A 27,285-nucleotide genomic window follows, 5' to 3' on the forward strand; every position below is an offset into this window, starting at 1 on the left:
TTTTTTTTTTTTTATTTCGCCGCTTCTCTCTTTCTTCGTGTATTTATGAGTATTATAAGTGTATTATAAGTGTATTATGAGTGTATTATGAATTTATAAATCTTTAGCTTTATAATTATGAGTTTATAAACCTTTAGCTTTATAATTATGAGTTTATGAAATTATGAATTTTGCTTCAATCTGCAACCAATGGACAGACCAATTGGTCATGGTCCTATTTGGTTTGGACATATTTGGGTGTGAGTGTATTTGGGTCTTGGCACATAAATGACCATAAATTGTATGTGTCCAAATGGACATGCCCATTTGGTTATGGACAGACCAATTTACAACCCTAGATGGAACAAGAAATTGGAAGTAATTGAGAGGAAATCAGGAAACTAAAAGATCCTGATTACTTTCTATATAGAGTAGTATAATTACTTTCTGCTACAAAAATTCCTATATAGAGTAGTATAATTACTTTCTGCTACAAATTTTCCAAACCAATCAGAATTTTTGTTAGTTTGATAATTCAAAAAGTAATTCGTGTTTGTTACACAAGATAATGAAATTTAACATTTTTGGATTAGGTTTAATGGGAAGTCATAACCTTTTTAATACAGTATGAATTTTGTTTTCAAATAATTAATTTACTATTAATGTTTGCGTAAAACTCAGGATACCCTGTAGTTTGTGATTGACTATGATTGTGTGTTTGGGCAAAAGATCTGAAAGTAAAAATTGTGTTGAGATTTGACAGTCGACATCACGACTAAATCTTTTGTTAGCTGTAAGCTTGTCTCTTAAATTCCTTAATTAGACACTTGACACCAATCATGTTCACTTCATCTAACGGCTCCGAGACACCCATTTTTGGGGTTCCACTATCACACGTCATCATCGTCATGGTCCTACAAGAGACACACGTCATCATTACAAAACTGTTCACCACCAATATAATTGTGAAAGCATAATAATTGTTCATAACTATAAAAAATCTCATATTAGGAGTTGCGCGATTCATAAATCCTAATCCTAAACGAGGTCGGGAATTGGCTGGTTTGTTATAATTTTTGCTAATAACTATTTCATAGATAACAATAAAAAGTACTTACTATAGAACTACTTTACTTGAATTAATATACAGAGCAAATTATAATAAGGGAAAAGTTAAATCCATTAATCACATACTTAACGAACCTTACATTGTGTGACTTGAGAAGAGGAAACATGGATATTTCGTGGAAGAAATGGTGCGCATGGGTTGCGCAGCCTATGTGATCAGAGTTGTAAACCGTCTGAATGAAAAAAAAAAAAAAAAACATGGATATTTCTTCACCATTACATATTGAATAAGACATTTGAAGTAGGACCAATAAAAAACCGATAAACAAATTACTCCTATATTATACTACTCCATATTATTATATTAATTGCATGGGCCAAAATAAATATAATGAAACTGAAACGTTGGTCGGCGGTTTCATTTTTATGGTCCCAATGTGATATGTAAGTAGTTCATACTCCTAAGAAAAGAATCAACCAAAAAAAAAAAAAGTAATTCGTACTGTACAATAATAAGGTCGATATATATGTGGAAGGCAGTAGATCGGTATGTTATGTAATATCACTGAAAAAGAAAGGAAGAGAACTTCAAATATAAACTTATTTTAGTTCTTGTAAGACATCTCTCGTACCCTTGGCTCAATAGATGGAACTTTATATTCTTCACTTTATTTCAGGTATGAAAAATATTTACCAAAATCGTGTTTCACTGACTAGCCATGACTAGGTGTGAACATCGAGGGTTATCGCCTCTACAAGTATCTGGTGAATATGATCTTTAACATGTTGTGGGGTTAGTAGAGTGACACGTTAGTGTAGTTTTCCTTCATGTACTTTTTGGCTCGTTTCAACAACCTCAAGTTAAAAAAAAAAAAAAAGTCACAAATTTATATGTTTAGGACAATATCAATTTTAACACTGATGTTATAACCAATAAGTCAGGTTGGCCGAGTGGTCTAAGGCGCCAGACTCAAGTTCTGGTCTTCGAGAGAGGGCGTGGGTTCAAATCCCACATCTGACATTTATTTTGTTTTTATTTTTTACTCAATTTCTTTTTAATAAAAAAATCCCCAAATCAAAACCCTAAACATCAAAATCGACGATGTGTTAGTTTAGTGATCATGTTTTTCTAATCCATTAGTTGAAATCATGATCCTTTCAGATCAAAGTTACTTGGATTCGTGCAATTGAATCGTACTTAACCCAACGACGAACTTCTGAGTTCTGCATTCTCCAACAATGGCTACCAATACTGACAAAGTTAATCTCTCGCGCACGTTCAAGTATTTACTAGGTTCGTCTTCATTGTGTGTTTCTTATTCTATCTTTTGGAAATTTAGCTTCTAATTACCTGTTTCTTCTTCTGGTGTTGAATTTGTTGGAATTAGCTACACAGTTTATATCCAGAAGCATCCCGTTCGTATTCAATTCATGGATCGTGAGGCATCTCACCGAAAAAGACTATGCGGTAAACGAATCGTTGACTTACTAGTCTAATGTATATTTATGTTCTTAGATTTGGCCAATGTATGTGTTTTTAAGCTTAAGGAAAGGATTGTTTTGGCAAGTTTGTCACAAGTACTTGTATACTTGGTGGATGAATCTAAGATGTGATTGTAATTGTATGGACTCTTAGGTGTGCGTGGAAACAATTGTGAAGTCATGTATTATAAGTTTTAGCTATGCTTGGTTTTACTGGACGACTTTAATGGTTTTGATTTTAAGCTCGATCTATCTTTTTTCTCATTTGGAATGCAGCTTTACGCGGTCCAGTTCCACCTTTTTGTTACTTGTGTGTTGTTTCTCAGCCGGGAGGGATTCCGACGCGCTTGTTTGCGGGCTGACATTAACAGGTATGCATAAAATCAGTTTGCGCTCATCTCCTTCTTCACATAATCGGTTCATGACTTTGTTTTTTAGTCAGTGATATTCCTTAATTTTTGTGTTGTAGTGATGGTCTTGGATCAGTGGAAAATGTGACTAGGCTATTGAAAGTAGCATGGGTGACATTTCCACTAGGAATAGCTATTACTATTGCAGCATGCGTTTTTGTGTTATGGTGGCAGAATCTTAGTTGTTCCGACACATATGCACAAGCTATCTTGATTCACGGTACATTATTGTGATTTTCTTGTGCCTTATTCATACTTCTGTTCCTTACAGCCTTGGGATTTGAAAGTTTGTGTTTTGCAGTCATTTTCTTGTGTCTTCTCCATTGATTCCTCTCGTCCTTTCCTAATACTAGTTTTCAATTTTTCATAGTAGTCCAAATTTACATTCTGATGAATATATAACAGTATGATTAACCTACTTAACGTGGCAGGATTTGCTTGTGTACTGGAGCTACTGGCTGAGCCTTTGTATATCCTCTCTCAGACATTGCTGAGACTAAGGTTGCGTCTCGTTGTTGAGACTGTCGCTACAGTTGCACGCTGTGTAACTCTGTGCTCTCTCATAGTCACGCAGACCAACATGGTACAGCTCTTCTACCATTCCATTTTATTTTGAGCAAAAGAAAGCATATATGATATTGAAAATCTAACTATCTTCAATTTTTTGCAGGAAAAAGTGATCATCTTCGCACTGTCACAAGTTGCATATGGAGGTTCCTTATTTCTTGGGTACTGGGCGTATTTTCTCATTTGTGGTGTTTACAGAAGTTCAGATCTCTTTCCTTTCAGGTATGCGTTCTCTATCCTTTGTTCTCCTTGCCTGCATTCTTAACTCTTGATATGGTCTAATCAACTCATTCATTCCCAATTTTTGTGATTTCACAGACCTGGGAACTTCATGGATTTCGATAGGCAGCTCTCGAAAATGAGTATGCTATTTACTTTTCAGTCTTTCCGAAAGTTGATCCTTCAAGAAGGTGAAAAGTTGGTCCTTGTGTGGTTAGATACACCTTATAATCAGGCTGTATATGGGATCGTCGACAAACTAGGCAAGTCTCTTTTATGAAAAAATGCAAATTATCTATGGCTACAAAGGTTGCCTGGAAATATTTCTAACACAATTTCTAAAACTCCAGGAAGTTTAGTTGTACGCATGGTGTTTCTTCCTTTTGAAGAAAGTTCATATGCTACATTTGCCAGGTTCGCATCAGGTTCATTTCTCTCCTGAATTTAGTGTAGTTAAGTATGTAATAAATCTTGGCTTTGATGTTTGATGATTTTGGTTCAGATATATATCTCCCAAGATTCTTCTGTTCATTACCAAATATGGTTTTTATTTTAGTGTCTCTCTCTCCACAGGTGATCATCAGGAAAGGAAAAAGAAACTCGGAATTTGCTTGACCGAGGCCTTGAAGTTTGTGATATTGATAGGTATATTTCTATCTATTCCAGAGCCTCCCAATCGTGTGTAAATAAGATTTGAATCTGATATCTGGTAATTTTTTTGAATATGTGAACATTCTGGGAATTTCTAGGTCTTATATTTATGGCATTTGGCCCGAGTTATTCGTACTCTCTCATCAGATTGTTGTATGGTGAAAAATGGAGCGATGGAGAAGCTTCCTTGGCCCTACAGTTTTATTGTCTCTACATCATCGTCCTGGCCATGAACGGTTTGTGATCCTATCTAGTTCAACTAGTGCTTAGGGACTTGTTAAGCTTCTTCTTTTGGTGGATACTAGTTGCATATTTCAATCTGTTACTTTTATTTTGTCAGGAACCTCCGAGGCATTTTTACATGCAGTTGGAACAGAGAATGAACTTCAGCGCTCAAACGACATGTTGCTTGTATTTTCATTGATTTACGTCGCATTAAATATTCTGCTGATAAGATCTGCCGGAGCAATTGGTCTAATCATGGCGAATTCTTTGAGTATCCTTCACCTACATATATGTAGATACTTCAATTATTGTTTTATCTCTTTTTGTCTTCTTGACTTCTTAAAAAAATACAGATATGATTTTTAGGATCATCTATTCAGGGAAATTCATCCAACGTTACTTCCAGGTATGCTTGATTAAATTATGGAATCTTGTAATTACTCCATTTTTTCAAACAAAAACTGTATTTAACCTTCGATCGTCAAAAAAAAAAAAAACTGTATTTAACCTTCAAACTCGTCGTCTGCAGGGAGCTTCTTCATTCTCGTTCCGAAAATGCTTCCCTTTAGGTTGGCAAATTCTTATCCTTTCGAGCATAATTACTCTCATATCAGAGAAAACTATCCTCAATCGTATGAATTTCTGGGGAACATTTCCTCTCCATTTTGCTATCGGTTTCATCTGCTTCTGTGTTTCCGCCATTGTCATGTAAGTCCTCTCCTATGACATATACTGACTTATATCGGTTCTATATGCAAAATGTAGAATCTGAAATCTTGTGTGTTTCTCTCTGGTAGATACCGGCGTGAGAGGGTGTTCATCAAAAGAATCATACATTTCAGGGATTACAATCACGACGACTGAAGAAACCAAGAAATCGGTATATGTCCTGGTTAAAGTACGGTTGAGAATTAGGGTTTATGCTTACAAACAAATTTAACGCTGAGAAAAAGAGAGAAAAAGAGAGAAACTTCTGTATTACCGAATCCAGCTTCAATGGAAAAAATCTTCAATTTTTGTAGGAGTTATTTTACCTGCCACTCTTCATCGTTTCTGTTTCTGATAATGGTTAAAATCAACTCTTTTTATTTCACTTCTTCATTCAATGTACAAATGACAAGTACCTCACTATCTAAAAGGAGTGTATTCAATCTAATATTCCAACTGTTTTTAGTTTTTATGAGATTTTAAATGATTTGTTAGTTTAGGGAAATTAATATAATTTAGTTTTTATGAGATTTTAAATGATTTGATAATTTAGGGAAATTAATATAATTTATTGTAAAGTTTTTTAAAATCCCTACATAAAACCATGAGATTTGGATTTATGTATTTTTAACCAAAGAAATCCTCTTAAATCTTCCAAAATATCAAAAAATTATTAAAATCCAAATCTACAAACTGTTTTAAATTACTGAATTTTATGAGACTTTTTAAAATTCATGATTGAATAGCATAGAATTTATAAATTTTACACAAATCACTCAAAATGTCAACTTGAATATACCCGTTTCATTCTAAAGTTTTTTAACGATCCAACATCATCAATTCAATCTTCACCCACCCACACACATGTTAACAGTCATTTATTTTTTAAATAATTAAAATTCTTTCCCCAGAGTTGATTTGGCGGTTGTACTAGTAAGAAATTTTTATAGTAATTTTTATTTTACTAAAGTACACTTCATATTTTTTTATTTACAAATTTATTTTTATTCTTATTCAAAAATTTGTCTATATATATGCACATACATGCACTACATCAATACATCATTCACTACTCCTCCTATAGAGAAAAGAAAAACACAAATCACAAGTAATTCACACTCACTATATAAGTTTTCATTCATTAATGATAAATAAATACGTAAAAAAAAAAAAGAGCATCCTCATACACAAACTCCAATTCCTTTTTCTATCTCACATGTGCGCCTACTCCCACATAATTAATTAAACATCTATCATCATCAATCTTCACCCACCCACAACCCGAAAACTCAAATCAAACAATAGCGTATAATTTCTCCACTAAAATTCCTTCACTCTCAGTAATTTTCACGATCTTGTCATGACAAACATTTTCTTTTCAAAAGAGTGGATAAAAACAACAAATTCCATTTTGCTAAAAATTCCTAAAATATATTCATTATGATTTACGTATTTAGTATCTAATATCACTATTTTCTATTGTGAAATTTCTCCAAATGGTTTTCTAACATCATAACATCATATTACGTATAATTAAGTATCTTCCAACTAATTTCACCGATAATTTTTTTGTATTTATGTAATAACTTACATATATTTTCTATAAAAAAAAATATATATAAATTAACAAGCAAATAAGCAAAACATATGTAAAATATAAGCAAAACATGTGCGAAATATAAACAAAACATAAGTAAAATATGTTCACACATGTGTTTTTATAAAAAGGTTCACCGTATAGATGACCATTACGGATATGATTGCGGACATGAAGACGAAGATCTACCACGCCACCAACATTGTGAATAACTAATCTCGAAACAATAATGTTGATAATGTTGATAATGTTATTTCTTGCTCGTCTAATATCTCTAGTTTTCAATGTTTTTGTCACGTCTATTGTTTTGTATTAAACTTGTCTATTTGGCTTGTCAGTATAATATTAAAGTATCAAATGTTTGTGTCAAATGGTTAAAGAGAGACGACAAATGCGCGCGTACACACACATGATTAATTAACCATCCAACATCATCAATCTTCACCCACCCATACACTACAAAAAAAATGGTCATATTGAGACGAACGTTTGTGACAAAAATTTTACGTCACAAATTTGTGACATTTTAAATACGTTATTGAGACTAACTAATTTTGTCATTAATTCGTAGTTATTTTGTCACAATTTTGTGACGTTTAACGTCAGTACCGAATTATGTCACAATTAATGTCGAAAATGTGACGATATTATTGGTTGTAACAAATGTGATGATTCGGTGACTAATATATAGTCGTAAAATAGTTACGATTTTATAACAGATATATGAGTCACAATTTGTGCCATTAGAGTGAAGAAACTGTAGTCACAAATTGGTACTAATGACTAGCATAATGTTTTGTATTAAATAGTTACATAATTTCGTAACACTTTTGTCATAATAGTGATTGATTTTAACAATTATTGATTTTGACTTAATTTGTAATGAAATAGTTGCAATAATATTAATATGTTAAAATAGGATAATCATCTAATTTATATGACAACAGTGTTGTCTGTCATGTGTGACATAATTGAGACGTAATGATAGTCAATAAATATGACGATTTGAGACAATTCTTTTAGTCAGTAATTATAACGTTTTTGTTACTCTTATTTTTTGTCACTTATTGTTACAATATAGTTACTAGATATATTCGTCACAATATTGTGACGCATCTGTTACGCAAAAAAATTTGTGACGACTTTATTGCAACCATTTAAAATTTGTGACAAATTCGTCACAAATTTTTTATTCTTACGAATTTGTTATTATTGAGACGAAATATTTGGTATCAATAAGACCATTTTTTTGTAGTGATACAAATGTTAACAATCATTTATTTTTTACACAATGGTCATTTTTCTTTTATAAGAAATTGTTTCCCCAAAATTGATTTGGCAGTTGTACCTGTAAGAAACTTTTTATAGTAGTTTTTATATTTTACTAACGTACCTTTGAGATATTTTTTTATTTACAAAATTATATTTATTTGTATTTTTTTTTAAATTGTCTATATATACGTATCTCCATGCACTACATCACTAAATCACTCACTACCCCTCTTATAGAAAACAGAAAAAAAAAACAAATCACAAGTAATTCACATTCCCTCTCTAAGTTTTCATTCTTTAATTTTTTAACCATCATATATCATCAATCTTCACCCTCACACACACATGTTAATTGTCATTTAGTTTTTACACATGATCATTTATTTTTTATAATAATTTTTTCTCCCAAAATTGATTTGGCAGTTGTACCGGTAAGAAACTTTTTATAGTAATTTTTATATTCTACTAATGTACGCTTGAGATATTTTTTTATTTATAAATCTATTTTTTAAAAAAAATTGTTTATATATACACACATACATGCACTACATCATTCACTATCCATCCTATAGAGAAAAGAAAAACACAAATCACATGTAATTCACACTCTCTCTTAATGTTTTCATTCTTTAGTTTTTTATTTTTTTTGTTTTAATGAATTTTTTCTTTTTTTTTGTTCAAATCCAGATATGCAGGTTTTCATTGAAAGTACCTAGCCCAACTTATTGGAATGAAAGTACCTAAAACCCAACAACATCAAAGTTTATACAAAAAAAGAAAATGTTAGAAACTGCAAATATCCAATTCTCATTATGGAATATATACAATTCCATTAATGATTTCCTAATTTTGACTCTCATTATGGAATATATACAATTCCAATAATGGTTTTTCCTTTTTTATACATTCATATACTTGCTATTTTGACAAAAAGGCAAAACCACTGTTTTCCTTTTTTTGTGTGAAGTTTTGCATGTAGAAAAAGAGAAAGGCTGATTCCGGATTGAGGTAATCTCTTGTGGCCTCTCTTTCGTTTTTTTTTCTTTTAGCACAAACGTTTTTAAAGTTCACAAAAGCAAGAAACAAATCATCAAGAAGCCTTACACGATGTGCGAGACGTCGTCCTATCGGTTATACTGCAAGGGTCTGGTGAGTGAAGAGGTGGTTAAGGACGAGACTAGGCAGATCGGTGGTTTTGGTGTGGCCATCTGTGACCCCGAGGATAACCGACTATATGAGATGAAGAAAGCTCTGGGAGATGAAGAGTCCACACAGCAGGAGGTTGCGGAATTGGCGGCCTTAGTTTATGGGTTGAAGTGGGCGTTGGAGCTCGATTTGGCAAGGGTCACATTCTTCTGTGATGATTCCAATATCTTAGAATACGTAATTAATTACTGAACCCCATATAAGTATACGACATATATATAGTATATATGTGTGTAATTGTTAGGTTTTGATGACTCATGTTTTTTTCTTTCTATTGTTTGTGACAGGTAACAGGTAAAGCTGAACCAAGCGAGTCCAGTGTAGCAACACTTGTGAAGGAAGTGGCTCTTCTTCAGAGCAGATTCTCGTTGCGAAGCACTTCCTGCATCTGTGAGCAGGGGTGGCATCGCTTTTGTCCTTGAGCATGCCAGAGCTGCTATAGTTTCCCAGATCAGGTGGCGTGAAGGTGACGTCTACATGGAGACTTGTCCAATATGCTGTGAAGACGTCCCATGTGATGACAAGTTTGAGGTACCTGGTTGTTTCCACCGCTTCTGCGTTGCTTGCATTAAGAGACTAGTCGACGAGGCACTAGATTGGCATAAACCAGCAAAGTGCCCAAGCTTGGGTTGCAACTCGGTACTACACAGCGAGGATTGTGAAGGTGTTTTGGATCCTGGGCGGGTTAGATACATGACTGAATATCTTTCGGAGGCTGCGCTGCTTGATCATATGACCCGACAAGAGGAGAGGAGGATCAAAAAGCAAGAGACTACAGGCTGTCCGTGGCCGCCAGTCGAATGTACGGTTAGAATGGAGAAGACCAAGCTAATTGAATACTCAAAAACGTTCTTCGCTGATGCTGAGCTTTTAGGAGGAGCCAGAAAGTGCATGGGGTGTGGGTATTGTTACTGCGACAACTGCAGAACAGAATGGCACTATAACATGACATGTGATGAATTCCGTGAAACAGAGACTTATAAGACATCTCATGCGGGATGTTACGAAGCTATGGCTAAGAGTTTAGGATGGAGGAGATGCAGGAATTGCAAGCGGATACTTGTATTTGATGATGATAGAGGTTGCAACCGTATTACCTGCTCGTACCCTCTCTCTCTCTATCTCTCTCTTGACTCATGGCTCTTGTTATTAATTATATAATGTGTTGTTTTGGTTGCACATTTGTTTATCAATTATTGTATGTTGATTTTGGTTCTTTTGTCTTGTGAAATCCTCGCAGATGCGGATACCAGTTCTGTTACGTCTGTGAAGCTGAGTGGAACAAGGAAACCGGATGTTGTTACAAGGAGCCCGAGCTATGATTTATCCTCCTAGTAGCTAGGGAACGGGTTTCGTGGATTTGGTCTTTACAGAGGAAGAGAAACTTGAACTTTTGTACTTCAAATTTCATTATTTTTCTTCTTGAGAAATTTGGTTATATGTACTTCATTGGTCAAAGAAGAATTGACGGTGTGGAATCAAAATCCTAAAAAAAAAAAAAAAAAAAAAAAAAAAAAAAAAAAANATTTGCAATAAAAGTAGAAAAATTACTCTTTTTTATTTATTTATTCAATTGAATCGATAATTTCATAGTGGGTAAAATAAATCATTTGGAGTGTATTTGATAATGTCCAAAGGTCCAAAGGTACTTTGTAACCAATTAAAATATCACACGTGTTTATTTTGTTCCCGCGCATTGAACATCTATTAGTGTACACATCCTTCGATGCTAGAGACTGCGAAAACCCTAGAAAGCCACAGAGAGATGGATGAGGAACATGAACATGGCGATTCTTTCAAGGATCAACGACCTAGCTCCGGTACAATCGTTAGGATACGCCTTGAGAATTTTATGTGCCACGATAATCTCGAGATTGAGTTTGGCGACTCTGTTAATTTCATCACTGGTCAAAACGGAAGTAAGTTTTTTTTTTTTTTTCCAAATTGGGCTTTTTTTATTGCTTTAAAATTTAAAAAATTGGCTTGTGGCTTCGTTTTCTCGAGCTGGGTTACTGTAATTTTCGGTAAAGGACGGATCTTTTTTTTAGCTTTGAGTTATTTTGGTTCGTGCTCAAACCAGGTGGTAAGAGTGCAATACTGACTGCGCTACGTGTTGCCTTTGGATGTCGAGCCAAAGGTACTCAGCGCGCCACTTCGCTGCAAGATTTCATAAAAACTGGATGCAGCTATGCTCTTGTTCATGTTGAACTGAGAAACCAAGGAGGGGATGCTTTTAAGCCTGAGATATATGGTGATACCCTGACTGTTGAACGCAGGATATCTGATTCCACTAGTTTAACGGTTCTCAAGGATCATCAAGGTTGATTAAAGTTTCTGTCTTTCTAGTCTGTGCTTCTGCTTGATTTGCCTTATATACATCTTGTTCTCGCTATTGATTGTCATTGTATATCTTCTTACTTGTTATGTCTCAAGTCTTACTGTGTGTCATGTGTAAATCTTCTGAATTGTGTTGTGCAGGAAGAAAAATATCTAGCCGACGGGAGGAGCTACGGGAACTTGTTGAACATTATAATGTGAGCTTTTGCTCTTTGATTCAAGTTTACAAGTATGAGCATATATGTTATATTTGTGGTATTCATTGCTTGCATCTGCGTTATGCTTTTTTTTTTTTTTGGCTAGATTGATGTTGAGAATCCCTGTGTGATCATGAGTCAAGAAAAGAGCAGGGAGTTTTTAAATTCTGGAAATGACAAAGATAAATTCCAGGTATATATCTTTGTAAATCAGCATGTGGTGAAGTTAATTTTGTTGATAGTTTTGCTGAAAGCTTTTTTTTTTTTTGTTCTGCAGTTCTTTTATAAAGCAACCCTTCTTCAGCAAGTCGATGAACTTCTTCAAAGTATTGACACAAAGTTGGAATCTGCAAATGCTCTTCTGGATGAGATGGAGAAGACCATACAACCAATAGAAAAGGAGATCAGTGAGTTGCTTCAAAAGATCAAGAATATGGAGCAATTTGAAGAAATAACCCAACAGTTGCTGCATTTGAAAAAGAAACTAGCTTGGTCATGGGTATATGATGTGGATAGGCAGCTCAAGGAACAGACTGAGAAGATCGTCAAACTCAAAGAACGAGTGCCTACTTGTCAAAATAGAATTGATCAGAAACTGGTAAGTAAATATGTTCTTATTACCTCACATTTAAACTGCTATGCACAATCAGAAATATGCAGGGTGTGCATGACCTGTCTAAACTTCTCTTGGATACTATAACACTGAGGTTTATTAGTTGTATTCAATAAAGAATCTTGAAGCTTGAGGTTAGTTCTCCCCTAAAAGATTCTTATAGGGTCATACGGATTACCCCTTGTGTTCTCTTTATTTAAGTGAGGTTGAGTTTCTAAAATGTATATTTGCTTATACACTTAAATACTCGATTTGTGGCATCAATGATACCTTATCATATCACTTGAATCCTTCATCATGAAGTTGATTACAACTGAGCTTTTATTTAGGGTGAGGTGGAATCTTTAAGGGTAAGTTTGACCGAGAAGAAAGCTCAAGTTGCTTGCCTGATGGATGAATCGACTGCGATGAAGAGAGAGATAGAATGTTTGCGGCAATCAGTGAAGATGGTATGTTAAAAATTAGTTTTTAAAGAATTATCTTACAAACTATATTTTCTTATTGAGCAGTTAGGAAAACGAGAGAAACATGTGAATGGATTTATCAAATATTTTTTCTTATTGATATATTGGGATTGCATGACTCTGATAGGAACTGCTCTTGACCTCGTTAATAGAATGTTCTCATAGTGTAGTTTTAAAATTACGCTTGTTTAGATACTTTTCGCATCTGTGTGTACTTGACATACAATTTGAAACAGGCTGCAAGAGAGAAGATCGCTTTAGAAGAAGAATTCCAACATAAGTGCAACAACATTCAGAAGATTAAGGATCTTGTTAGGAGGCTTGAACGACAGATTGGAGATATTAATGAAATGACTACAAGAAGCACACAGGTCCACCTTTTCGCAAACTAAGATCCTTTTAGTTTTATGCTCAGTCTTTGATATGGTGATTGAGGAGTAGTTTAGTGTGAGTGTATAGACGTTTTACTGGCTGCTAATGATGCAGGCTGAACAATCCGAAATTGAAGAAAAACTGAATCTATTGAAGCTAGAGGTTGAGAAGGCTGAATCATTGCTTTCCAGGTCATTATGTTTTTTGATTTTTTTCTTCAGCTATCCCTTTTCACTATCTTCTTCTTCTTTTTTTTGTTGGCTAAGCATGGATTAAATATATTACAATTTTAGTTTGAAAGAGGAGGAGAACGTGGTAATAGAAAAGGCATTAGCTGGAGGGCAAGAGAAGGAACACATAGAGGCTATGGTATCTTAGTCTTACCCTGTCTCTTATTTGTGTTGTTGTTTTAGATAGTGTCACCTTTTTGTTGTAGCCATTTAAAGTTACTTATATTCAACTATTTTTGGCTCTTTGGTTTCTAGATTAGAGACCATGAAAAGAAGCAAAGAAGCATAAACACACAGATCAATGATCTGAAGAAACATCAAACAAATAAGGTGCTTATCCAATTACATGGATCTGCTTGCAGGCTTTATATGTTATTTCTATTCTCTTAGAGGATGATGATCTTGAGGATTAGTTGGATAATTTCTCTTGCTAGGTTACCGCATTTGGAGGGGACAGAGTCATTAATCTCTTGCGGGCTATTGAGAGACATCACCGCAGATTTAATAAGCCACCCATTGGTCCGATTGGTGCTCATGTGGTAAGTTTCTGTTATTCCCTTCCACACATCTTTGCACAAAGAATAACATGTTTTCTCGTATGGACCATGCATGGCGTAAAGAAAAGCTGACATTTTCAAGTGTTATGATAACAATCTCTGCTGTTTTAGTGTGAATTTTTCTAATTTTGGTTTTCTACAGACATTGGTCAATGGTAATAGATGGGCTTCTGCAGTTGAACAAGCTCTTGGCAACCTCCTGAATGCCTTTATTGTGAACGATCATAAAGATTTAGTTACTTTGCGACACTGTGGAAAGGAAGCAAATTATAACAATCTGAAGATTATCATCTATGACTTTTCAAGACCAAGGTAATCTGAAAGTCACTTTCCAATATTTTTGTTTATGTTCTGCTTTGATGAATGGATAGATTTAGTTATATTGCAAACGCCATGGTTATTATTGTTTATGCAGGTTAAGTATACCAAGGCACATGATTCCTCAAACAGAACACCCAACTATTCTCTCTGTCTTGCACTCTGAGAATAATACTGTTCTTAATGTCTTGGTGGATATGGTAATCTTACTTACAGATATTCTCTACATTAGTATATTACTAACTTTTCACCTTCCAACCTCTGTATAGTAGTATTCATTAAGCTTTGGTTTCTGGATATTTCCAGAGTGGTGTCGAGAGGCAAGTGCTTGCAGAAAATTATGAGGTTGGCAAGACCATTGCCTTTGAGAGAAGGCTCTTGAATCTGAAGGATGTTTTCACTATAGATGGATACAGAATGTAAGTTGCCAGTTAAAAATGGCGAGAACAAATCTTTTAGAGAGCCAAACACATATATTTAGTTCAAATTATAAATGGAGGGATACTGACATATCACGTGTCTACAAATTTGTAAAATGAGAACTACCACTAGAACCCACTTCTGACGATTTCACTGAGTTATTGGCGTGATTAGTGGAAAAAGCTATGTAGTTATATTGATTTCAACTATAGAGGAAGATCTGCGCCAACGTAACAGTATTCAACCTATTCTTTTCTTAGGTTTTCCCGTGGACCTGTTCAGACTACGCTTCCTCCTCATCCTCGAAGGACTACTCGATTGTGTGCTTCTTTCGATGACCAAATCAAAGATCTTGAAATAGAGGCCTCAAAAGAACAAAGGGACATACAAGAATGCAGGGGACAAAAGAGGGAGGCAGAAATGAATCTCGAGGGTCTTGAATCTAAAATGCGCGGACTGAAGGTAGTGTAACATTACTAGTGTCACTTTAGATGTATCCATTGTTTAATGCACTGAACTGGTCATGTCAAATTAATGTGCCCAACTTTAAACTGTCTTTAACTGATACATTTCGCTTCTTTCCGCAAAGCTTAAGTTTGCATTTTTTTGGGTCAATGTACAGAAGCAACGCACCCAACTAGAGAAAGATTTGACGAGGAAGGAACTTGAAATGCAGGATCTGAAAAAATCAGTCGCTTCTGAAACCAAAGCATCACCTACATCAAGTGTTGATGAGCTTCATCTAGAAAGCATGGTTTGTTATATTGGTTGAAACTGTTTGATTGTCAATATTCCCGTAGCATCATTCTTGATTGCGCTCTTTGTATTTCTCAGAGATTCCGAGAAGAGATAAAGGAGAAAGAATCCTTGCTGGAAAAGTTTCAAGACGGTTTGGATGAAGCTGAATTAAAGGCTAATGAACTTAAAGCTTCATATGAAAACTTATGTGGTATGTTGTCGATACATTGATTTTTCTTGGATCTGTGTTAATCCTAGAAAGATTAACCATCTTTAATTTACAGCCAAATTTGCTTTAATATAGTTCAAGCTAAAATGTATATGCAGAGTCAGCCAAGGGTGAAATTGAATCTCTTGAGAAAGCAGAGAACGAGCTAAAGGAGATAGAAGAAAAACTCCAATACGCAGAAACGGTGCGCCTTCTTTTAAGAGTTTGGTTCTTTACTTGTTTTGCACTTACACTTAGAACTTAATTGTGATTCTGTTTCAGGAGAAGAACCATTATGAGATTCTTATGAAGGACAAGGTCTTACCCGATATCAAACAGGCTGAAGTTTTATATCAGGATCTTGAAACGAAGCGGCAGGTTAGAATAAGCAATTATGAAATTCCGCTAGTAATATAAACGAAAAAGGACAGAAATATCAAAATGAGCAGTGCAAGTTACTTATTGCTCTTGGATTCATTTTTTATATATATGCTTCGTTCAACTGCTGCAATTTCAGGAAAATAATGAGAAGGCCTCAATCATTTGTCCTGAGAGTGAGATAAGAGCTTTGGGCCCTTGGGATGGGGCCACTCCTTTGCAGCTTAGTGCTCAGATTAACAAAATAAATCATAGGCTGAGCCGAGAGAATGCCAAGTGCGTAAATTTATATGCCTTGTGATTGTTCCTACATACGGAAATTTCCTGTTGAATGCCTGTTAAGGTTGCATGCTTATATCTTTTGTTGATACAGGTATTCTGAATCAATCGATGACCTCAGGATTATGCACGATGAAAAAGAACAGAAGATTAGGAAGAAAAGCAAAATTTACAAAAGCTTTCGAGAAAAGCTCAAGGTTAAACCTTGCAATTGTTTATAGATATATCTTCCTTATCCAAAATTTCAATATGCATATCCTAATTCGTTTAATGTGTGCATTACTGTTTAATCAGGTCTGCAGAGATGTGGTAGGTTCACGGCAGAGCAAGCTCCAATTAAATAAATCTCATCTGAAGCGCCAGTTAACTTGGCAGTACGAATTTTTTTGCCCATTATTACCAATAACATTGGATAATTTATAGTTCTCACTTTAGTTATGTGATTTTCATATGCTACTTTCCTTGATTGCTGATCATCAAAGCAGATTCAACTCTAACTTAAGTAAAAAAGGTATCAGTGGACAAATCATGGTCTCTTATCCAGACAAAACTTTGTCCCTAGAGGTAATTGGAGCCATAATGCTACGTTTTGCATCTGATGTGTCCATATTATGACATTAATTAACTGTGTTGGTTGCATTTCTTTCTTCAACAGGTTAAGATGCCTCAAGATGCAACAAACAGTGCTGTTCGAGACACAAGAGGACTTTCAGGTGCTTTTCTACTCTAGATTTGAATGAATTGGGACATAAAATCCTACATTCGAAACATTAGAACAAGGGTGGGCAGTAAAAGGCTCAATGGATGAGATTTAAGTATCAAAGCCCTTGAAACATGAAACTTAAATCAAAGAATCTAACATCGTCTCAACCTTTGTTTGCTATTGGCCTCTTTGTTGTTGTCCTATTTCTGACTTTCTTATTGCTAAATCTCTGGAAGCTAATTCTCCATTGAGAGTATAACCTTATTAGTTGAAAATTATCAGTTGTTCTAGCCAGCTTCAAAGTTAGTTAATCCTCTTGTCGTAAAATTCAGGTGGGGAACGGTCTTTCTCGACTTTATGCTTTGCATTAGCTCTTCACAGGATGACTGAAGCCCCAATTCGAGCAATGGACGAATTTGATGTATTTATGGTAAGAATCATCTTCTTACATCATGACATACACTCTATTGTCAAAGCTGCTAAAACAAATATCAAACACCTTACATAGAAATAAAGCAGTTAAAAACGGTTCGGTTTCTGCAAATCTCAGGACGCAGTTAGCAGGAAAATCAGCTTAGACACATTGGTTGATTTTGCAATAGAGAAAGGTTCACAGTGGATATTCATCACTCCTCATGATATCAGGTAACTTTCCACTTTACTTAGTTCCGTTTAGATCAAAATACAAAACAAAGTGAAACCATGTAGTAACAATAATCCATCTTTGTAACAACAGTATGGTGAAGTCACACGAGATGGTAAAGAAGCAACAACTAGCTGCTCCTCGTTCTTGAGCCAAAGAAAGAAGAACCTCTCTTTCTTTTTTTGTAAAATCCTCAATAACTTAATTGTACTAATGAGTAAATCGGCAAATCTTGTAATCCTAAATCAATTTCTTGGATGTTTCTCTTTTGTCAGTATCTGTAAACAGATAGATATAATGATTATGATCTTAGTGGACGAAAAGATTGAGAGTGACAGGTTTTAAATTTTCTCCTTTCTTCACTGTTCAATTGAGACCGTTTGTACATTATTCCTACAAATCTAAACAGTTTCCAGAAAAACAAAAAGAGAGACCGAATCTTTCGTTTAAAGAGAGACACAAAAACAAAAATAATATTTTTATTTTCTTCTTTCTTAAACCAAAAAAATCTTAAAATCCCTAAAAACAAAATTCTTTTTCTTCTCTGTGAGTGATTGCAAGTTCCCGTTTCGCAAAAGCTTCAAACTTTCCATTTTAATTGCACAAATCCGTTAAAAAGCTTTTCTTTTTTTCTCGGGAAAATAAAAACCAAACCTTTTTTTTCCCGAGAAAAACCCTTCAAGAACGTTGCTTTCAAGGAAGGAGGCGGAGAAGAAGAAGAATGTGAAGAAGTGATGTCTTATAGAGGGAAGAAGGAGAACAGTCCAGTTTCACCATTGAAGAAGCGACGAGCGAGCTGGTCTGAACTTTGGGTTAACCATCACCATTTATTGACTTCTTCTCCGCTTGATTTCGCCGCAAAGTTTCAGTCTTTGACCCCTCCAACTCCAATCTCCAAATCCAAAACCCTACTCCCTCCTGATTTCACGCTTCTCTTACCTGACCTCATTCTCATCAGAATCATTGAAAAAATCCCTAAATCTCACCGGAAAAATCTCTCCTTGGTTTGCAAGAGATGGTTTAAACTCCATGGTCGTCTTGTAAGATCTCTTAGGTTATCTGATTGGGGGTTTCTAGCGTCTGGTCGGCTGATCTCGAGGTTTCCCAATCTGGATACTGTTGATTTGGTCAGTGGGTGTTTGATTTCGCCGCCAAATTCAGGTATTTTAGTTAACCACAGGATAGTTTCGTTTACTGTTGATGTAGGGTCTTATCAGAGTTGGAGTTTCTTCGAGGAGAATCTGTTGTCTGTTGAGGTAGTTGATAGAGGGCTCAAAGCCCTTGCTGGTGGCTGCTCTAATCTCAGGAAACTAGTTGTGACCAATACTAGTGAACTAGGGTTGTTGAATGTAGCTGAAGAGTGTTCCATGTTGCAAGAACTCGAATTGCACAAGTGTTCTGATAGTGTTTTGCTTGGCATTGGTGCGTTTGAGAATCTGCAGATCTTGAAATTGGTTGTGAATGTTGATGATTTGTATCACTCTCTGGTTTCGGATATCGGTCTTATGATTTTGGCTCAAGGGTGCAAGAGACTGGTGAAGCTTGAGCTTGTTGGATGTGAGGGAGGGTTTGATGGGATTAAAGAAATAGGCCAATGTTGTCAAATGCTTGAGGAACTTACTGTTTGTGATCACAAGATGGAGTCGGGTTGGCTTGAAGGGCTTCGTTATTGTGAGAATCTCAAGACGCTGAAACTCGTGTCTTGTAAAAAGATCGATAATGATCCAGATGAGTGCTTAAGTTGTTGTTGTNGTTGCACAAGTGTTCTGATAGTGTTTTGCTCGGCATTGGTGCGTTTGAGAATCTGCAGATCTTGAGATTGGTTGTGAATGTTGATGGTTTGTATCACTCTTTGGTTTCGGATATCGGTTTGATGATTTTGGCTCAAGGTTGCAAGAGACTGGTGAAGCTTGAGCTTGTTGGATGTGAGGGAGGGTTTGATGGGATTAAAGAAATAGGTGAATGTTGTCAAATGCTTGAGGAACTCACTGTTTGTGATCACAAGATGGAGTCGGGTTGGCTTGGAGGGCTTCGTTATTGTGAGAATCTCAAGACGCTGAGACTCGTGTCTTGTAAAAAGATTGATAATGATCCAGATGAGGAGTTGAGTTGTTGTTGTCCTGCTCTCGAGCGTTTGCAGTTGGAGAAGTGTCAGTTAAGAGATAAGAATACCGTAAAGGCTCTGTTTAAGATATGTGAAGCGGCGAGAGAGATTGTTTTCCAAGATTGTTGGGGATTGGATGATGATATCTTCAGCTTGGCTACGGCTTTCGGGTACTACAAAACTTTATATTCCCTTTTTCTGCTTTTGATGTTTGATAGCACCATATGAATCTCTAGGAACAATGTGATCTTTTAAGTTGCAGCCGTTAGCCAATTTCATTGCTGCTAGTAGTAGTAAATCCATTAGATCTTGTCGATATTAAAAGTATGAATCGTTTTGGTAATTTCATTGTCTGTTGGGCTTGCAGGAGAGTGAAGCTACTGTATCTGGAAGGATGCTCATTGTTAACAACATCAGGTCTAGAATCAGTGATTCTACATTGGCACGAGTTAGAACATCTGAAAGTGGTTTCGTGCAAGAACATAAAAGATTCAGAAGTCTCTCCGTCGCTGTCAGCTCTGTTCTCAGCTTTAGTGGAATTGCAGTGGAGACCAGACACCAGATCGCATCTCTCTTCAAGCCTTACAGAGACCGGAATTGGTGGTAAAGGTGGGAAATTTTTCAAGAAAACATGAAAGTTTACTACTGCCTAACTCTCTTTAATGTTTTTTTTGAAAGTTTCTTAGGTTCCCTTTCTTTGTTACTTCTCGTTGAACAATTTGTAGCAATTACTGTAAATTCTACTTTTTAAAAATCCATTCTATGTTTGTAATCAGAGATTCATAGCTACAGGTTCACAACTTTACCTTACTTTCCCTTTGCAAAGATACTAGTAACTACTGATTGAGTAGATTTTTTGCAGAGTAAAAAACTGTGAAGATATAAAAAGCTCATCACAAAAATTAATCAATAGATCATTCTTACTCGTATTTAGAGCTGTTTTCATGCTCAAGAAATCAACCATAATTTAAAGTAAAACAAAAAAATAGAAAAAAATGAGAAAAGAGAAAGAAATATGGAGATGCGGGGTATCGATCCCCGTACCTCTCGCATGCTAAGCGAGCGCTCTACCATCTGAGCTACATCCCCATTTGGTAATCTATTTAGTAGAAACCTATATATCTCTGCCAATCTCTTTTTTTGCCTTTTTGTTTCCCATTGCAGATTTTTTTTGTTCCCATTCCAGATTTTAATTCGTTAATATACCATTCTGAACTTCTGCAGCACAAAAATAGATAAAACTCAATATATTGATATGTGTGTGTGTTCCCCAACTGAGAAAAGTGTACATGTGATGTCCAGTTATTGCCTAATTAGGCCAGTAAACAATATAAAACTGTTACAACTTGAATTAGGTTTTCTTAAGTGGTTTAGGTTCATCCATATATACATACATATTTATCTCTCTTTTTTTTTCGTTTTACACCATAAATCTCACATGGGCCGGCTTTGTTCCACATTCTATGTGAATCTCATTTTTTGGCAAAAATAATATACACACTGTGCAGTTTTAATTATGAAATAAAAAAATAAGGGTTCTGGCTCAACTAATTATTGTTGTTTACTACATATTGCAATGTGTGCATGTGAAATTGTGAATACCGGACAACATTGTTCTCAATTTTTATTTTTCTTGTCATGAGTATTTGATTAATTGAACATGTTGTGATTATAAGTAACAAAATTAATTTCTAAAAAAAAAGTGAACTAAGTTCAACTTCGTGTGTTAAGGCCAGTCATAATTCAGAATCCATGATTCGGTTATATCCTCTAACATAAGTTAATTTATTTTTATTAAATTTTAAAGGTCTACTATATATAGTTTAAGAAGAAAAGGATTACACATAGACATAGTGATCACAATGTTCTTTTCTCTTTCTTAACCTGCATAATCATAGACAAAACATTTTCCGAACCGGGGACATAACATATATATATAGCACATTATTCAAATTCGATGTTGTAGAAGAACAAAACGTTTTCTTCCAACCAACATATTTTAATCTCGCTTGATAAGAACAATATATCTTATATACAATTTGCTTCTGTACAAAAGAACTCTATTTCTTACGACTTTTTTTCTTTGAATTAGCACATAAACAAAAAAAAAAACTTGCTTAACTATAACGAAACGACTGAATGATTAAACTTTGTTTTTTTTTTTTTTAATATCAATGTACAAGGTGCATAGAGGAATTGGTCTAATCGAACTTCGTTGTATTAGTTTTTTTGCCCTTTTTCCATCTCGTTCTTCACTTCACATCTCACGTATTAGGGCCAAATTTTTTGTCCTCTTGTACGGCCCCATTAATTTTATTATCTGTGCGTTCGAAGGAATGCACCTAAAAAAAAAAGATAGTGTTTTTAATAGCCACTAAGGCACCGCCACGTAACTCGAGACCAGTGCTTAGCCAGCAAGGTCAACTATTGCTTCATTGATAAATACGTAGTTAGCTTTCAACCAAGACGCGTGTTTATTTATAATTGGTGAATAGCTGGCACCTAAACTCGCCATGGTTTGATTAAACTCGGCATAACGTGGCAGATGTGCACAAGTTGACTATGCTAATGACCGTAAGATTTTGGGATTGCTCGAGAAACAGCCACACACGTGGTCTTGTCTTATTAGAACTATTTCCTTAAATAGAAATATTAGTCGCTTTCCTACTAACCTAATTTGCAACATTTTCTATAATTAGAATTTTAATTTATTAGACGACCAAATCTTATTGGATCAGTTCTTTGCTCACCCCTACGATTTTTATATTAGTTTATTCGTTATCTGATCCTCTATCTTGACAAACAAAATTTGTCATTACTGCTGGCTTTGAATTTGGAAGAAGATTAATATAAGAGTTTTTCTTTAAGATCATAGGGAATATCACTAATTTAGAAAGAAAGGAGATCTATTACGATAGGTACTTACCTTTAACGGAGGTAAATTATTTTATAGTAAAATAACTTTCAAAGTTGTTCCTAATAGTATATTTTCCCCGTTTTTTACTAGCTATGTCGAAATAGACGATAAGTGGGATAGTGTTTGTATTTTCGTCGAAACTGCATTCTCATTTGTCACCTAATATCTGGTTTAATTAAACAAAGATATTCTTTCATTGAGGGTATATACTAGGTCACTAAGTAGAACTAGTACGTACCTTTGGAATTTATAGTTAAAATTAAAAGAAATTTAGTGTTTAGTGGAAGCACTGATTCACCTTGATGCCTTATGCATTATGTCATTTGCTTGGATAGGAAAAACCATACATACCACCAATATGGCCACTTTTAATGTAGCTATGTGCCTATGTCTACATGTATTCTAATTATACAAAACACAAGGCATAGGTAAATCATAGAGATACCAATATAGCTTTAACGTTGCCATGAGTATATATAATTAAAGCAATCTCATAAACATGCAGATGGAGTTTAATCATTGATAAAAAAAAAAAGTCACAGTTTGTAGATGCCATTAATGGATGTAGATTATTTAAGAGTTCTTCTTTTTCTTTTCACATTTTTGTTACTAGGATGAGTATTATTGGTAGATTTATACTAATATTATATATTTTTCATGTTATTTAACTTTTGAAGAAGTATAATGATATTATCACATAAAATGTTACCTAACCAAAAAATGTCTAATAGGCTAATGGACTCAATACTTTAAACATCTTTAGAAAAAAACAATTCCAATATAAGAAATAGAATGTTAAATTAAACTTTAATTTTAGAATTAATAATTATAAGATCTCACGGGGTCGAGACTTATATCTATTATATGATTATACCCGATGCTACAAAAATGGTACACTTTTCTAAAAGTAACATAAACATTTTTGACCAATAAGGAAACACAATTAAAGAATCAATAAGAGTAACTGCAGAAACACCATTTGTCAAACTAGTCTTGGGAAGAGAGAACACCATTTGTCAAACTACTTTTGGGAAGAGGGATCGGAGTTGTATTCAAAAATAATTAATAGTATTATAAGTTGACAAATAAAACTACTTAGTAGTATTATTGTTAGTATCAGAGTATTTTGTGTAGAACCATCAGAATTTCAACATTTTATTAATATTTGTAATGACATGCACAAACTTGTAAACGAATTGATTAATACCAAAGATGGTTTTAATAATAACTCGCTCAAATTATACTAAGATATTACATGTTGAATTTATATTATAACGTTGAATTTTATATAACTAGCTATTCACTGCGTTAGATTCAAATAATCAAAATTAAAGTAATTCTATTTCTATTTTTTCTGAATATAGTTTATATATATATTTTATTTAAGTAAAAAAAATAGCAGAAAAAGGTTTCTCTCTTTTAAAAAAGAGGAAAGTGCAAAACAACCTAGCCAAGTTGCGTTACACACTACGTATCTTTTCTCCTCTCACAAAATATGAACAATATACTTTTATATATGTATTAAAATTATATAATGTAAAAACGATCATTTTCGTCAAAAAAATTCCTCCTTTCTAGTTCCATTTTGGTTCCGTTCCTTAATAGTTTCCTCTGCGTCTCCTTAATCATCCTCTCCCTAACTTCTCTTTCACCTTTACTCTCTTTCTCTCTCTCTCTCTACCATATATCTATATATATTCTCTGAACCCATCTCCTGAAAACATTCAAGATCAAATCTTTCTCGATCTATTCAAAGAAAACCGTTTGAGAAAAAGATCAAATAAAGATTTGATCAAATAGTTTTTTTAGGGTTTAAGGTTTTCAAAAAAGATGGAAGCTTTCGGCGGGTTTCACAAGGAAGATGATGAGCAGATAGATTTGCCTCCTGGTTTCAGGTTTCATCCAACAGACGAAGAACTCATAACCCACTATCTACACAACAAGGTTCTTGACATGGCTTTCTCGGCTAAAGCTATTGGTGAGGTGGATTTGAACAAAGCTGAGCCTTGGGAGTTACCTTGTATGTTCAAACAAAACCCAAGTTTTCTTTCTGACATACAAACAAGTTTACTTTTTTTATCATTGTTCTTAGAGTCCTAATGAGTTTGGACTTGTGTTTTTTTTCTTGTAGATAAAGCAAAAATGGGTGAGAAAGAATGGTATTTTTTCTGTGTGAGGGATAGAAAGTATCCGACTGGTTTGAGGACTAACCGAGCAACTCAAGCCGGTTATTGGAAGGCGACCGGGAAGGATAAGGAGATATACCGAGGCAAATCGCTTGTTGGTATGAAGAAAACACTTGTTTTCTACAGAGGAAGAGCTCCTAAAGGCCTCAAAACAAATTGGGTGATGCATGAGTATCGCCTAGATGGGAAACTCTCTGCTCACAACTTGCCTAAAACCGCTAAGGTAATTAATAAAAAAAAACAAAAAAAATCCAAGCTTTGCTCTGTTTCTTGCTCTGTTTTACAACTCTGTCTTATACTCTGTTTTTGGGGCTTGGTTCCATTTGGCAGAATGAATGGGTGATATGCAGGGTCTTTCATAAAACTGCTGGAGGCAAGAAGATCCCTATTTCGACTTTGATCCGAATCGGTTCTTATGGAACTGGGTCCAGCTTACCACCTTTGACCGATACTTCAACATACAATGACAAAACCAAGACCGAGCCAGTTTACGTGCCCTGCTTCTCCAACCAAGCTGAAACCAGAGGAAACACATTACTCAACTGCTTCAGCAACTCTTCCCTTAGCTCCTCGATCCAACCAGATTTTCTACAGATGATTCCACTCTACCAACCTCATCAATCTATCAACGTTTCGGAGAACCTACAGAGTTCCAATCCGGTTCTTACGCAAGAACAGTCAGTTTTACAAGCAATGATCGAGAATAACAAAAGGCAAACGATTTCGCGGGAAACAGGAGGTTCTAATACCGACCATTCATCGGTTTTTGAATTTGGGAGGAAACGATTTGATCATCAAGAAGTTCCATCTTCCTCTACCGGTCCCCTTGATCTTGAACCTTTCTGGAACTACTGAAGCCTGAGAAAGAATCCATTAAGTTAGGTCACAAGTACAAAAAAACCTTTGCAAAGTTTTTATCCTTTTAGCGTGGTGTGCTAAGTTTGTATAGATTTATATATCACTACTTCCACTATTGGTGCTTTAGATTATATGTTCAAGGAAAAGTTAATACTATTAGAAAGAGGATAAAAAGAAGCAATTAATCGAATTTATTAAGCAATTGTGGTGGATTTTTTTTGTGAAAACCATACTTGCAAATTAGTTGCGGGTGATTTGAATACACAGGTTCTACTATTTCACATTTTCTCAAACCATTTATGATAATAGAGTCGGGAGATTTTAGGAAAATATAATAACCCCCTGGTGGTCGTCTCTCGTTACAGTATTTTATAACGATATAAGTGCATAAACAAACATCTACTAGAAGTTGATTGCCGTAAGACCAACACATCATCATTTCAGTTATGAATATATATGAAATAAATACAACCAACAATAACACTTTTATTAGTTTATAAAATTTGTTAGTAGGTGTAATATTATCATATATTGAACTTTAGTTAAAATTTAGTCTTTTATAGAGTTTTTTAATATGGAAGAATTTACATGTTTTTATAAAAAAAAAAGTTACATGCTGTATTGAACAAATGATCAGTTGAGGACTTAATCAATTTTCTTATAACACTACTCTTAACACAATGCGCAAATACTTTTTTCCTCCCTTTTTCTTAACATCATTTGTTCCATGAAAAAACTTTATTCCGTTATAAAGTTGTTACGAATGATGTATGAAATTATACTTTAGTTTTGTGCACCTTTTTTGTATAAGATATTTAGTTTTAAAATGATGTATAAGATAAAATACGAGTAGTTTAAAATTACAATATGAGTAGTTAATAGTTTGTTAATAGTTTTTAAATTATACGAGTAGTTTAAAATTACAATATGAGTGAAAGACGACTCCCACAATCTTAGGGAAAATTGACTTTTGCATATTTTTAATTTCTTATTCTAAAAAACTTACAATATGAATAAAAGACTTCTACAAACTTTAATCAAAAAAAGAAAAAAAAAAAAAAAACTTCTGCAGATTTTCTTCGTTATCCAATTATATTTTACAGGATAATTTAGTTTTTGAAGAGAAATTTGTGGACACGTGTAACATACTACCAATGGCTTACGAAAAAAAACATTAATTTTAAAATATATATAATTAGTAAAATACAAAAAAACAGCTATATTAGTGATTATAATAAACATCCCCATTGGTCAATGTAGAATTATTAAAAGAAGAAGACGTTAAAATAAGATATGCCCATATTGAAGTTTTGGATAATAACAAAGTAAAAGTTGATAAGTTTAGTTACCTTTTACAATTAGATTCCCAAACCCCAAAG

General features: G+C 34.5%; 5 protein-coding genes and 2 non-coding genes across 9 annotated transcripts; 6 read left to right on the plus strand and 1 right to left on the minus strand.

Moving 5' to 3' along the window:
- Positions 1,985–2,068, plus strand: TRNAL-CAA. Its single transcript has one exon. It is a non-coding gene; the product is annotated as a tRNA-Leu (tRNA).
- LOC104768974 (protein RFT1 homolog) lies at positions 2,129–5,689 on the plus strand. The gene is made up of 14 exons (XM_010493081.2): positions 2,129–2,341; positions 2,436–2,515; positions 2,806–2,900; positions 2,999–3,159; positions 3,371–3,522; positions 3,610–3,728; positions 3,825–3,988; positions 4,076–4,150; positions 4,299–4,370; positions 4,475–4,612; positions 4,717–4,872; positions 4,955–5,007; positions 5,131–5,309; positions 5,399–5,689. The coding sequence occupies exons 1-14, from the start codon at positions 2,287–2,289 to the stop codon at positions 5,463–5,465; spliced, it is 1,566 nt and encodes a 521-aa protein (XP_010491383.1). The 5' UTR covers positions 2,129–2,286; the 3' UTR covers positions 5,466–5,689.
- On the plus strand, positions 9,286–10,367 carry LOC104772155. The gene is given in 4 exon segments (XM_010496799.1): positions 9,286–9,561; positions 9,672–9,751; positions 9,753–10,280; positions 10,358–10,367. Coding segments are annotated over 4 exon segments (894 nt in total).
- On the plus strand, positions 11,112–18,198 carry LOC104768975 (structural maintenance of chromosomes protein 6A). Its single transcript, XM_010493082.2, has 27 exons — positions 11,112–11,303; positions 11,465–11,704; positions 11,863–11,918; positions 12,025–12,111; positions 12,196–12,516; positions 12,861–12,980; positions 13,232–13,366; positions 13,482–13,558; positions 13,661–13,736; positions 13,853–13,927; positions 14,032–14,136; positions 14,297–14,466; positions 14,570–14,672; positions 14,779–14,891; positions 15,153–15,354; positions 15,515–15,646; positions 15,727–15,841; positions 15,958–16,043; positions 16,121–16,216; positions 16,356–16,492; positions 16,590–16,692; positions 16,790–16,869; positions 16,981–17,059; positions 17,151–17,208; positions 17,531–17,628; positions 17,749–17,843; positions 17,935–18,198. Exons 1-27 carry the CDS (start codon positions 11,150–11,152, stop codon positions 17,990–17,992), a joined length of 3,171 nt encoding a protein of 1,056 aa, XP_010491384.1. The 5' UTR covers positions 11,112–11,149; the 3' UTR covers positions 17,993–18,198.
- On the plus strand, positions 18,252–20,755 carry LOC104768976 (F-box protein At5g07670). Of its 3 annotated transcripts, none has more exons than XM_010493083.2 (3): positions 18,252–19,582; positions 19,951–20,115; positions 20,313–20,755. In XM_010493083.2, the coding sequence occupies exons 1-3, from the start codon at positions 18,576–18,578 to the stop codon at positions 20,578–20,580; spliced, it is 1,440 nt and encodes a 479-aa protein (XP_010491385.1). In that variant the 5' UTR covers positions 18,252–18,575; the 3' UTR covers positions 20,581–20,755. The 3 variants fall into 3 exon arrangements, with proteins under 3 accessions (XP_010491385.1, XP_010491386.1, XP_019097997.1); XM_010493084.2 differs by having other exon boundaries at positions 18,253–19,247; positions 19,604–20,115; XM_019242452.1 differs by having other exon boundaries at positions 18,253–19,225; positions 19,594–20,115.
- On the minus strand, positions 20,962–21,034 carry TRNAA-AGC. The gene has a single exon. It is a non-coding gene; the product is annotated as a tRNA-Ala (tRNA).
- On the plus strand, positions 24,460–26,108 carry LOC104768977 (NAC domain-containing protein 79-like). Its single transcript, XM_010493085.2, has 3 exons — positions 24,460–24,882; positions 24,994–25,271; positions 25,379–26,108. Exons 1-3 carry the CDS (start codon positions 24,693–24,695, stop codon positions 25,901–25,903), a joined length of 993 nt encoding a protein of 330 aa, XP_010491387.1. The 5' UTR covers positions 24,460–24,692; the 3' UTR covers positions 25,904–26,108.

The sequence above is a fragment of the Camelina sativa genome, chromosome 20 (assembly GCF_000633955.1).
Source record: "Camelina sativa cultivar DH55 chromosome 20, Cs, whole genome shotgun sequence".
In the NCBI taxonomy this organism is placed as follows: Eukaryota; Viridiplantae; Streptophyta; class Magnoliopsida; order Brassicales; family Brassicaceae; genus Camelina; species Camelina sativa.